Source organism: Pteropus vampyrus, unplaced genomic scaffold, assembly GCF_000151845.1.
Source record: "Pteropus vampyrus isolate Shadow unplaced genomic scaffold, Pvam_2.0 Scaffold6, whole genome shotgun sequence".
Lineage (NCBI taxonomy): Eukaryota > Metazoa > Chordata > Mammalia > Chiroptera > Pteropodidae > Pteropus > Pteropus vampyrus.
The window spans coordinates 12,091,756-12,105,039 of NW_011888787.1; the positions used below are offsets into that span (position 1 = coordinate 12,091,756).

At 37.0% G+C, this 13,284-nt stretch overlaps 1 protein-coding gene across 1 annotated transcript in view; it reads left to right on the forward strand.

Annotated features, from left to right (window-relative positions):
* The first annotated feature begins 606 nt into the window (after positions 1–606).
* The window catches only part of COL11A1 (collagen type XI alpha 1 chain), a 182,360-nt gene continuing 169,682 nt past the window's right edge, over positions 607–13,284 (forward strand). Inside the window, exon 1 of the mRNA XM_011368217.2 lies at positions 607–1,015. Within this exon, the coding sequence (XP_011366519.1) occupies positions 910–1,015 (106 nt within the window). The 5' untranslated portion in view covers positions 607–909. The remainder of the gene's footprint in view (positions 1,016–13,284) is intronic.

Genomic DNA, 13,284 nt, shown 5'->3' on the forward strand with positions numbered 1-13,284 from the left:
GAGAGAGAAAGAGAGAGAGAGAGAACGAACTTCGGAGCATGCAGAGCAATGAGTCCGCTGGTTCTACGTCTGGTATAAGAAGCAGATTTTTGCACAAGGATAAGGTTACCGCTGCCAGCCCAGGACTTCAGCGGTGTGGAGGATCAGTCGCTGGGCTCCTTCCCTCCCCCGCCGACCAAGTAGAGGCTCACAGACGGGTGCAAGCAGACAAGTAGCTGTTTTTATTGAATACAGAAGCTCCTTGAAAACTCTGTGGGCTCCGGGATCTCCTGCAATTCCTTTCATTCCCAACGTGCAGGAGCCAAGCACGCGCCCCCCGTAACTCCCTCCCATTTTTCTCGGGAGTTTGGGTAGGAGAGGAGGGAGCAGAGGCGCGAGGAGGTGGGGGCTGGTCGGTGGGCTGGGCTTGCCCGGAGTCCCGATTCCTGGGCACCGGGAGAGGGGGGCGGGCCCCGCGCGGCCCGCGAGACGCGTGATTGGGTCTGACCCTCAGCCGGCTCGTCAGTTTCGCCCGGGGTAAGGGGGGCACGCGAGGGGAGTGGGCGGAGGAGGGGGCTGCCCGGAGCCTCTCGTCCGGCCCACTGACGGCATGAAGCCTTTAGGGGCACGCAGTCCTCCCAGATTTTTGGTTGAAGCCCCTCATCTGCCTCCAGTCTGAAGTCAGGGCCCCGCAGAGGACGCATCGGAGGGTCCCGGCCGGCGGGGCCAACCGAGAGGGAGAGGAGGGGGCGCGAGACAGGAAGGAAGCAAACCATCAAATTTAAAAGAAAGAGGCATTTGATTTTTCCCCCTCTCCCTCGCCAATGGCTGTGTAGCAAACATCCCCGACGATACCTTGGAAGGGACGAAGTTGGTCTGTCATCGCAATTTCGTGGGTTGAGTTCACAGTTGTGAGTGCGGGGCTCGGAGATGGAGCGGTGGTCCTCTAGGTGGAAAACGAAACGGTGGCTCTGGGACCTCACCGTAACAACCCTCGCACTGACGTCCTTCTTCCAGGCTAGAGAGGTCAGAGGAGGTAAGAAAAAATGGACTTGGGGAGGTGGGAGATCGCCGTCGGTCATTCTCCTTCTGTGCCCCTCCCCCTCGGTGCCTACCCCCGCCCACCCCCCCCAAAAAAATTCTGTTAAATAAAATCCAGATTGCAGATTGCAACTGCCACCAGGTTGGAAGTGAAGATTGGAGAGCGAGAGATGGATGTAGGCGGGACAGTAATGGGAGAAAAGAGAGCTGGAAAAAAGATCTGTCAGGCACAGAGCCGGCTGAAATGCCCCTCGCCACTTTCCAGCGTCTTTGAAAGGAGGAAAAATATTCCCTTGAACACAAGAGCAGTTGTACAAAGCTTTTGTTTGAGGATCAGTCCTTAGACTCCCCTTTAACACATCTGGTTTCTTCAGGTTCTAGCCAATGGAAATATCTTTTTAAGGGTGAACTGAGGAGAAAATATAGAGAAGGGGTATAAAATGAACCTTGATAAAGTTCTTTGTCTGGAATAAGTGAGAACCAGGCTGTTTTACTTTTAGGGATTTAAGAGAAAGCACGGGGATGAATCTGGAAGACTGAGAACACTTTGTGTGTGTGGCATTTTGAAGAGATTGTAAGTGGAAAAAATTGGCAGGTTGTAAGGAACGGGTTGAAGATAGAGAAAACACTTTTCCTTCAATTTTAGTTCCTCCTCCCCGCTTAGGCCCCCCTCCCCCCTTCTTGCAGGTTGGACGTGCAGTTTTCATGGAGAATGATGAAACTGGCCAAGCAGATGGGGTGGGGGAGGAGGAATAGGGATTGGGAGGGAAGGGGAGGGGGCCTGGAGTTGGATGGGAGGAGAGAGGTAAGGAAAAGTTCCTACGTGGCACCACCAAATATTCAATGACCAGACCTGTTGGGAAGACTGCAGCCCTGTCAGTACCCAAGGAGGGAGAGCGACTTCGCTCCTCCCTCCACCTCCTCTCTCCCCTGCCCCCGCCCTTTCCTGCAAAGGCATCTGGCTGGAGCGGTCCGTTAGGTGCTGTAGACACGGCTGGCGGGAGAATGACTTTGGAGTTAAGGGAGCCCACAGAGCTTAGGGTAGAAAAGCATGCTCTGTTAAACGTGTACAGAGCAGTGGCAGTAAGAAGGAGGATGGCAAGAATTGGCTGAGAGAGAAAGAAATGGTCAACCCCAAATGCGCAGGCTTTAGCAGAAACCTGAGTCTGGCCCTGGTAGATGCCAAAATCTGAGCTCTCTCTAATGGGAGTTAGCGCTGCCGGAGGCCGAACTCTGCGAAGCCAGGTCCGTGCTCCTTCCCCAAACTCAGTGACTTTCACCTTCCCTGGAATCAGGCCGCGCTGGATTATTCCTCTGTGTGACTTTTCCTGGTGAAGACAGTCAGAGCCTCATGAGGACTATATTTGAATTTTGAAATAAGTTATGCTAATTATTTCGATTCGTTTATTTCTACATTTTCAAGGAAAAATAGTAGTCTTTGAAAGTGGAATCCATCAAAAGTTTGCATTTTACCTTTGGTACCTGGTCATCAGCTGGATTGGTCAATTCTGTCAGCAGTTCTGCCCTCTGCTGGTTTTGTTTTTTATTTGGAATCCAAGCATCTGCCTTAGCAAATGAGGCCTCTTAAAATCTTAACCACAGCGATGCTGGAAAAGTACACTCAATTAAACAGGAACAGAGATACCGCTTCTTTTTTTGCGTGTCATGCACGTATGTAGACAAAAGTATCATAATGGCAACTATTTATTTAAAAACATAGAAACTCAGACTTTCTTCAATGAAAGATGAAATATAAACTCAAGAGACACCATTGTAGACATTCAGAGATTACTTCCTGAAGAGATTTATGTTTCTTTTCCTTAAAATTCTAAGGATATCTAAAAAATCGAACTTTTACCCATGTAATGTATAATTTTCTCTTTTCAATCTAGTTACATACCCGAAACACTTTTAAACAAACATGCTAGTACCATGTCAAATAAACGATGGAAAAAGAACCTTCCCTATTATTATAAAGCCAAGTAATGTGAGAAATAGCAAATGTAAGGATCATATGTTGTTTCTGTTTGTCTTTTCTGATGAAGTGTCTTGAAAGTTCTATGATCGTTTATAGACAGTCATATTGTAAGATTTGGTGTTCTTTCAACCAAATTGCTAGGTGCTTGTTGCTTAATGGGAACCTAGATATTTATTTACATCTACCTATAGGCATTCTTGCCACTTTATAAACCTTAGAAAGGAAATAATAGTGTGTTAATGCTGAAAAAGAAACACTGGTCTGAATCATCACACAAAGGAAAAAATGCACCCGGTGTGTAGTTCTCATACAAGCCTTTAGATTTGCAATTGAAAAAATAATGAGTACGATTTGATTCCAGTTTCTAGATAAAGTGTTATATACAGGCATTCTACTATAATGTACTGATTTCATTGAGAGGCAGTGGTGTGATTTGATTACTAAATCCAAAGATAACTTAAAACAGCCTATTTTCATCTAAAATGTGTATTTCTGGGATTAAAAATATTAAAACCTTAAAAAGTTACGAGTTCATAATACATTAGACTCTAAAGAAAGTATAGTTAGAATCCTGAAGCATCTAGCCTTACAGAGAAAAGTTCTTGGAATGAATGAATTAAAAAAAAATTTATAATTTCACAAAGAGTAATATTATTTTACCTTGCAAATCTAAACTCTACAACTTGATAAACTTTAACATCCTTAGTCAAAATTTTAGTATTTATTATGATTTAGTATAAAAGTGTTATTTTTATAATATGTTCATTTGCATTAACTTGAATTTTATGTTTCATATACTTGCCTATAAGTGTTTTATCTCAGAAATTTATGGATTTCTCTATCAATTAGTCCATGACCTATTATGGATAGGACCTGAGATTTACCTGGACTCTATAGAGACTACACTGTGATTGTATTAAGATAGATGGTTTTAAGAGTTTTTAAAATGAGTTAAGCTATAACTGAGTACTGGGGAAAATATTATCTAATTGAATCATTTTTTTACTAATTAAAATGGTATTTAACCTTTGGGGGTTGAACCAATACTATTCTTGCAAAAAGTCGATTAATTTTGTGAGAAGCTTTCAAAGCTTGTCAGCAATTGGTAGTGAGCCCTGCTGAAGTGTTGTTTTGAGCGCCCGGGATCTGCAGGTGAAATGGTGCTGGCTTCCAGAGTATGTGCTTCATCCATCTTTGCAAAGAGATCAAGTTTGTCCCTGTGGTTACTTAATCAGAAATCAGTTAAAAGATCAGATATACTTTTGATAAGAAACACAGTGTCCACTGGAATTATTAATATTGTCTTTCCATTTGTTTTTCAAATCAAAATTGACAAAGTCTGTAATAGAGAAACAATAAAGAAAAATAAGTATTTTATGAGAAGCATCTTTCTGCATGTTTTATACAGTTAGCCTCGGTTTAGGTGGCACCGATATATTCGGTTTATTATAGATACTTTCACGAAATCGTCTATGACTTTTGCCTTGTTTGTTGATATCTTAAAGTGGCAATTTACTTTATAATTAATATTTAACCGAGTCTACTTTATAAAAAGTACTCTCTAAGTGGTCTTCTCACAGTCGTAGACAAAAGTATGAAATTGCAAAATTAGAACTGTATATACCTAGATAGTATGATTGCTTACAATTTCTTTATTAATTTTGTAGGTTCTGTGTTTGCCTCACTTTGCGACTAAACTAGTAGGAGCACATTATTCAAGTTAAGTTATCCCTAAAATATATCAAGGTAATCATGAACCTCTTTTCAGATTTGTAGGCAGGATTTCTGACAAAAAAAAAAAAAACTCATCTAATTATTCACCTTTTTTTTTTAATGTGCTTCTTTTCTGGAACAAATTCTCTTCACTTTGGTCAATTTACTGTTATTTAATGATAACAAATAGACTCAAATCAAGCTTGGTTGAGTGTCTGTGTAATGAAAATCTGAATTTTTCAAAGGAAGAAAAGGTGTTTAAATTTTTTAAGAGAATGTTTGGCATAGAAATTATAAAAATTGCTTCTGTATACTACCTTCTTACTTTACTAATGAGGAAACTAAGGCACAGAAATAGTTGTTAGCTGAATACTTTCTTATAAAAACATAAAACTATTCTAAGGTTTTTCTAAGTGAGTAGCATGAAGATCTGCAATAGTGATAAAAATAACTTTAAATAATAGTAGTCTGAGACTCTATGGAATGACCAAGTATTACTGAAAGGTACATGTACTTATGGAATATAGAATGACCAAGTGTTACTTAAATGTAGGTGCTGGAGAGATTAGCGAGAAGATGGGTTAAGAGAAAATGACTGACAAAGAAAAAAAAAATGAATAGGAAAGAGAGTTATAGAAGGCATTTAAAAATTCCTCAATAGGAGTTCGGAGAAAGGTAATTTTTGATTAGTAGTATTGTTAATATACCTAATTATGTGATTCTATAAGGTTATCTGTATCAGAATAGGAAGAATAATAGTTGGAAAATAGTTTTTGTATACATTTGTGGCTGGATTAAGAATATAGTTTTTTATCCTCTCTAAAGTTGTTAATGGAGGACCAGGCACAACTTTGAATTTTCAGGAAGCAGAGAAAATTATATATTTATTTAACATAAGGCAAATAATGTCAAATTTATATGCTTTTCGTGTTGATTTTAGATTGATTGGATGATATATATATACTACATATAATAATATGTTTTGTCTTTTATATGTTAATAAAAGACATAATTACATGTAGTGTATACATATACTATATATACACACATACATATACTATATAAATATACATGTAGTATATGTATGTGTAAAATTATTAGGAATTCAAGACAACTACAAAGTGGAGGCTGAGAGCTGATCTGCATTTGTGCTTTCGCTCCTCTACTTCCCTCATGTAATGTTGGGGAAATGTGACCTGAGTTGGGAGTGGTGAGAAGAAAGTAAACTTTTTTTTTTTTGACCAATTGAAGTTTTGTTCCTTACCAAAGAAGGAAGGAGATATCCAGACACGCTATAAAATGTTGCAGTGTTCCCTAAATTCTCATCGAAGAGTCAACTTTTAATGCAGTTTGCAGCGTAGATTTTAGTATATTAGGATGATGTCCCTACTTTGGACTTTTTTCTTCTAATTTATCTTGCAATTTAATTCAGAACCTAAAATTTTCTTTTTTCATTTTAAACTGCCTTCTATATTATAATGAATCATATATTTATTTTTCCTTCTTTCAAAATCCTAATACAATTTAATTTTTATAGATAAGTTTTTTTCTTTTCTACTTTCAATTGCGTTAGAACTCAACGTGAATAATACTAACTGGTAGAGAAGATGAAAGTCAATTTTAAAGTGATTTAGTGAGTAATATCTATTTATCAGTTACAGTCTTTGGCCTACTACTGACTTGGCTAGTGGTTCCTTAGACATTGGCTGATCACCAGACCTACTGTTATCTGGTAAAATAAACTCTTTGCTTGCTGCGTGTGGAATTAGAGACAGTGCTATTAATTTAAGAGAAAGAACTCAGAGAAAAGAAAGGTTATCATGTTTCAGAGTAAGAGACCAGCTTAAATACGACTTGACAATTGAGAACTAAAACAAACCTGTGTAAAAGTGCTTTAGCACAATCAACTTTGCAATCCCCTCAAACCTTCTTGTTTTCCTTAAAAAGCATTTCTTTCTTATTTCAACCAAATTTAATTGCTCTTGAATGGCCCTGGACCGTACCGGCAAATGAAGGTCTCTATTCATAGAACCTGAGCGCATAGAGTGTCAGTGGAAGCTTCCTTCCTCTCCGTCTGACTGGAAAGCTGACATCCGGGCTTAAAGGAGTGAACCTTAGACTGTATGAGGTAGTTGGCTTTCCTTCCTCACTCAGCTTTTCAAAAACAACTTCCCGAAAGGATGACTGCCAGACAGAGCAGTAGTTGCAAACCCCGACACAGCTACTAAGTTCTAGTACACTTTTGTACTGTGTGCTCCTAGATAGCTCTACAGAGAAAGAAGACCCAGAAGCATTCAAGTGGTGTTTCCCCTGACTTTTCTCTTTAGACTAGAGTCTTAACAGTGGAGTGCAATTCACTACTTGCTGTCACTCTTCCTTTTGATCACTGATGAGTCTTCAACATTCTTCACTGGTTTTGAAGATAAATGTACTGTCCAGTGGCTTAGCATGATGTAGAGTGCCCTTCAGGAGGTGGCCCCTCTGCATGTCCAGGTTCATGACCAGCGTTTCGCACCTGCTTCAACCCCACTCCCATTTATCCTGCACTTCAGCCATGTTAAACTTCGTGTGCATAGCATCCCCTCTCTTTAACACGATTCTCTTTGCCTGGAATAGCTGTTTCCTACTCATCCATCTAGCAATTGCCTTTTCATACTTCATTGAGCTCAAGCTTCATATTGCCAGGCAGATATGATAGTAAGATCCAACACTGAATGCATGCTCGAGATATACCAGGTCCTGTTGTTGTAAGCACTACTTCATACAGAATCTCATTTTGTTCTGACAATTGCCCTGGAAGTACGCTAATATTAAAATCTTCATATTACCCATGAGGAAATTGAAAAGAGAGGTTAGTTACCTCGCCTAAGGCACACAGCTACTGTGGGATAGACTCAGGATTCAAACTCAGACAATTTTGCTCCAGAGTCCTTGCCTTTGATTGCTGTCCATATTTGCTTTATTCTCTGTTCTAATGCTTCTACACAGCCTCCCTGACTTACCTTATGATATGGTGCCCTGGAGTCTAATATTTTTAATCCACAATTCATGCAGCTGCAACAGTGAACATTATGTCATTTGTGTGATTAACTCAAATGCCAGTAAGGAGATAGATACATAAAGAGGTCTTGGTAAAAGGTGATGTTATAATATAGGTAGCTCTTCAGCCTGCACTAAAGTTCAGTGGTGGAGGCCATTGATCACTCTTACCATTTTATGGACAAACCTAAGTCCTAACAATAGTGGAAAACCCAAAGGGGAGTTTCTGTAAGGCAGCAAATGTTACTTTGTTTCCTTTGACTAAGTTGAGAAGTTGACAGCTATATCTGTTGGCTTTCAACATTCAGATTAGGGTGGGCTTAATCTCATTAAGTAACAAGGACACTTTCACATTGCTGCCTATTCTAATAAGGATCCATTGCAAGAAACAATAGGTCTATTCCATTTGGGGGGATTGATGTATGGGCATATGCTTAATGCCTTTAGTATAAAAGTGTCAGATCTCATTATCTTAAACCTGTTTGAGATGTAATCTATCTACTGGGAGACTGTAACTGAAAGATACATGGTTTGCAAGAAAAAGTACTCATTTATGTGTTGGTCTTCTTGTAGAAGTTGCTGGAGGTGATGAATGTGATTTAATTTTATTTCTGTCCCCAATGTCTACTGAGATGCCAGAATGCACATTATTTGATGTAGTCACTATTTAGATTATTAAGTATCTTCGCACTTTGCCCAGCAGACTGGAACAAGGTTAAACTCTAGCTAACTTGAAGTGGTGTGAAGTGACCTCTTGTCATGTCAACAGTAGTAACTGGATCCCCACTCCCTTTTTCTTAGTCATTCTCTGAAAGCGAATGGATTGGAATTTCTCTCTAGCTTCCTTCATCTGGAAAACAGTTTGCTCATGCTCCTAATAACTATTAGAAAGAGTAGTCTATATTTATTGCTTTAAGATTATTTTTAGTAAACTCATTCTTCAGGTTAGAAACTAATTTTTATATTATAAATATAATTAATTATGTTAGGAAGTACCACCTTTAAGCAAGACGTATATAATGTTTCAAGTGCTTAATATGATTGATAGACAGTAGTTCTAAACTGTTTGGGAAGAAATTTATATTTTTTTCATATTCTATTTCTATCCATTGCAATTTTAGACACATTAAAATCACTGATAGGTATCTTTATTTAGTGTGTCCCAAGTATACAGGACAGAGCCTGTCACACAGTAAAAGCATTTGATAAATCTTTGTTGAATGAAGTGAAAGTGTTAGTTGCAGCTCTAGTGAATTGCTCTTCAACGACCTAACTAACAACCTGGGATTTGATGTAAGGTTATATATATCAATTATTGCCAGTGTCTACAGAAGTATATTGAACAGGGTTTTTTTTACTGATAACAACACCATTGTGATTTTCTGTGAAAGTCAGTCTCTGTTTTGCCTCCAAGCAAGCTATGATTTTCACCCTGAACACTCTCTGAATCTGCTTACCATTACTTTTTACTAAGTCTTTAGATATTATCTCCTCTAGGAAAACCTCTTCTCAAAATTGAAGACTGGGGTAGTTGACCTTGCATAGCATCCTAAAGCACACTGTACTTACTCTAAACTTGAATACATATTACAGAACATTTTTTATTCTAAAATGAAAGTAGAGAATGCATCTTTTTTTAATCTCCATAAATTCTGGCATTTAGTACCATACCTAGAGTATAACAGATGACCAATACATATTTATTAAATGATTTAATAAACTCATTAGCAAGGAATTTTTATTAAAATCAAGAAGATAGGGGTAATCTTCCCTGCTTAATATCACAATCATTTTCAGTTCATTCCTGTGGATTTTGATTGAGTAGATTTTTACACCATCCAAGCATAGGTGTTTCATAAAGCTCCATGGATAATTTTTTTTGCACAACTAAGAGTTTATGAACCTTCTATAACAGGAAATAAATATATGCAAAAATCGCAATGTGCCTAGCTTGTGTAACAGGGCATTGGAAGTCAAGTGAAAGGTTATTTATCTGCTCTGTGCAAAACATTTGATAAATACCCCATTGCCAAACAGCAGTGACTCTGCAAAAGTGATGTAAATAGATTAGCTGATTATGATATAGACACTTTTTAAATGTCATCCTTTCTATAGCATGTAATAAACTAAATGTTGATGAGCATTGCTCTTTTAAACAGTAAATTTGAATAATTGTATTGAAAATAATTTTAATTTTACAATAAACATGTTTTAATAACTTTGGCTACTTATAAATCAGAAATTCCATACTTTTCAAATATCACACTCTCAAGTGGCATTTGTTCTTTCCTCCTCCCTCCTCAGAGTTGTGATATTATTTCTGCTTTTGATTTTCAGTTCATAGGTGTTTATTATATGAGAAAGTTCAGAATTGAGGCTGTTCGATAACCTTGAAAATTAAATGACTCTCTTCAATGCTCTGTGTTAGGTGCTGTGACTAGAAAGACAGCTAGCCAGTCTATTCTGATGGAGTATGTGTGCTATTAAGAGAAAGCTGGGGCTAGGGAAGTGGACAGGGGCCACTTCACACAAGACCACATGGATATATTCTTCTGCATAGCACGGATCATGTGACTAATTAAAAAGTACAGGGAGGCTGCTAAGTTGGCAGGGTCAGTGCATACTTTGATATCTATTCACACTAGGTGGTTCCAATCGATTGTAACCATTGTATCCTCTGACAAATAACCAGGGAACTGGGATCATGCTGCTTGTGCTGGAATAGCCAACCCACTGTAAAGTCATTTGTAGTTCTCAATGATACATTTAAGTCACACTTGATATGGAGTTATAGTCATTATAGACTTGAAAAATATATGAATGAATAACCTTATTTTATAGGGGGTATGTTAAGCAAACGTGTGTCTGTATTTATGAAATCTATTATAAGAAAAAGAAATAGCCTAACATTTTTAAACCTTAAAATGGGACTGTTCTTGTTATTACCCAAATTATAATATGATTTAGAACATAAATGGTATATAGTGATATTTATTTCTGAGGATTAATATATTGGACCAAGATATCTATTTTGATTATCTGAGAGAACAAAATATTTGTTATAAGCATTTTTAAGTCAGAATGATTTCTTTCAGAGAAAGTTATATCAAGTAAAGTTTTCAAATAACCATGCCATTAATTTAACTATAGCTTTAAATAACATTGATAGTCTGTCAACTCCCAAAGTTTTAATTCTACCACAGATCTTTTTCCTGAATTTTAGACTCAACTATGTTTTCAGCCATTTCCAATGGCATTTATTAAGTCATCTCGAAGTCTGCCTGCCCCAAACTGAATTGCAGAACTCCCCTCCTGAAACCTGTTCTCACAATCTTCACCATCTCAGATAAAAGCAACATCATCAGTCATGATGTTCAACCTAAAAATCTTGGAGTCAGTTTTGACTCCTTTTTTTTTCTAATGCTTTATACCCAACCAATCAGCAACTCCTGTCTGCCTTGTCTTCAGAATGTAACTAGCATAAGACCTAGTTCTTCATTTTTCAGTCCAAGATGACAAAATTAACAACATTTTACACGTAGGGGATTGCAATTGTTTTCACTCTGCTCTTGGATTGCACTTCTGTGCCCATATACATTGTTCCTAACACAGTAGCCACAGTGGTCTGAAAAATTAGTTGGTTCATGTAATTTCTCTCCCTTTAACTTGCAGTGGTTTTTCCCTCTCACTTAGAATAAAATCCCAGCTCCCTTAAGATCCCACAAGACCTATAAAATCTGCTTTCGACTTGTCCTCCTCTTACTTTTCTGACTTCATCTCTTACTTTTATTTCTTTTGTTGGAGACATATTTGTCTCTTCTTGTTTCCTCCAACATCTGGGGCCAACTCCTTTCTCAGCTTCTTTGCACTTGCTAGTCCTTTTGCTTAGAATGCCATTCTGTAAAATTATCAGGACAGAGGAGTCTCTTATCTCTTTCTAGACTATGCTCAAATATTCCTTTCTAACTGAGGCCTTCACTGTCTTTCTTATTTGATATCCATGCCTCCTCATCCCTCTCTATACTTATTTACTGATTTAATTTTTACCTTAGTACTAATCAAATATTCATCATTTATAAAAAGATATAAACTATTTAAATTTATATAAAATGTAGAATTAGATAATTTCAGAGTACAAATATTGCCTTAAATTATTTGGGCAGAGTCTAGGCCATATTTATTCAAATAATTTCCATAGTTTTAAATTTTGTTTTACGTATTTAGACCTAGTCAATATGGCAACCAAATTCCATATAATAAAACATTTTACTTATTTGATGGATACCATGCTCATAGATTCAGTTGTTTTAAGAGGGTTTTGTTGTATAACTATGGCAATGGGAATTTGTACTTTGTTTCATGGCCTAACAGGGAATCATATGTGTTATCTAGAAAGCAGAGAGGAGGTATTCCCATCAAAGACCTAGAAAGCAATTGCAGATTAGATACTGTCAAGGCATGCAGATATTCAAAGTAAATTTATTTATTCTCCCTTATCAATGCTAAGTCTAAGCTTCTGTGTTTTATGGATTTCTCTCAACCACTTGATAGATCAGAATTAGAATAAACAGTCAACAGGGGGATGTAAATATAATTGATTTCGATGGGAGTCACACTTTTTTCATTGGTTCTACTTCAAAATATTTCACTATGTATATTTTCTCTGATCTTTCCAATTCTGAATTTCACTGTGTAACTATTTATTTTAAACTGGTATTTTCACAGATTTGTAAAGAAGTATGTTTTTATTTGATCATTGGATTTCTATTTTCTGAAATGCTAGAACCAATAAGCTTGTTAGGCGCTTGGTTTGATGAAATTAACTATAAAATTTCTAAAACTCCAGGCTACTGTCTTATAATGTCTTTGTCCATGTCCTTCTCAATTGAGACTATTCTTTGTTTGAATATATAAAAAAAAAAAACCCAAAACATTTTTTCAAGATGCCCATCAAAATCTTGAGCCTTGAGATGCTTATGTTTATTTTATTCATGTTTTTGTAGGAAAATATATTCTCTAAATATAGGCAAAACATTTAATTTTATTTTAGAACCCCTTGGAGGAAAATAAAATGTAAACACTTGCCACACCCAAGAGGATTTAATGTAAACTGTACAACTTTAAACATATATGTACAATTTATTAATGTATTCCAGCAATTTATTCCTCCGATTTTGCATTTTTAAATGCAAATATTAGATTACAAAACATATACAAAAAGTCTGGTAATTTCAGCTAGGAAAGGTGGTGTTGGGACATAAGAAATTTACGTGATTTCCGTGACATTATTTGTGCCACAAAGTTATTTAAAGATGAACTTTCAACTCTTTAAATACTGGAGGATTTAGGTCAATATGTTTTATTTTCTAATACTTCATGTTAGTTTATAACACGTCGTTGGTACGTAGCATTTTGAAATAAATGAAGGAAAAGTATCAGAGGAAAGATGCTAAAATATTAGTTTTTTAAAACCTTTTAATAAATCACATCAGGGTTACTGTGCTTAAACTGTAGTTATATTAATGTCTATGCAA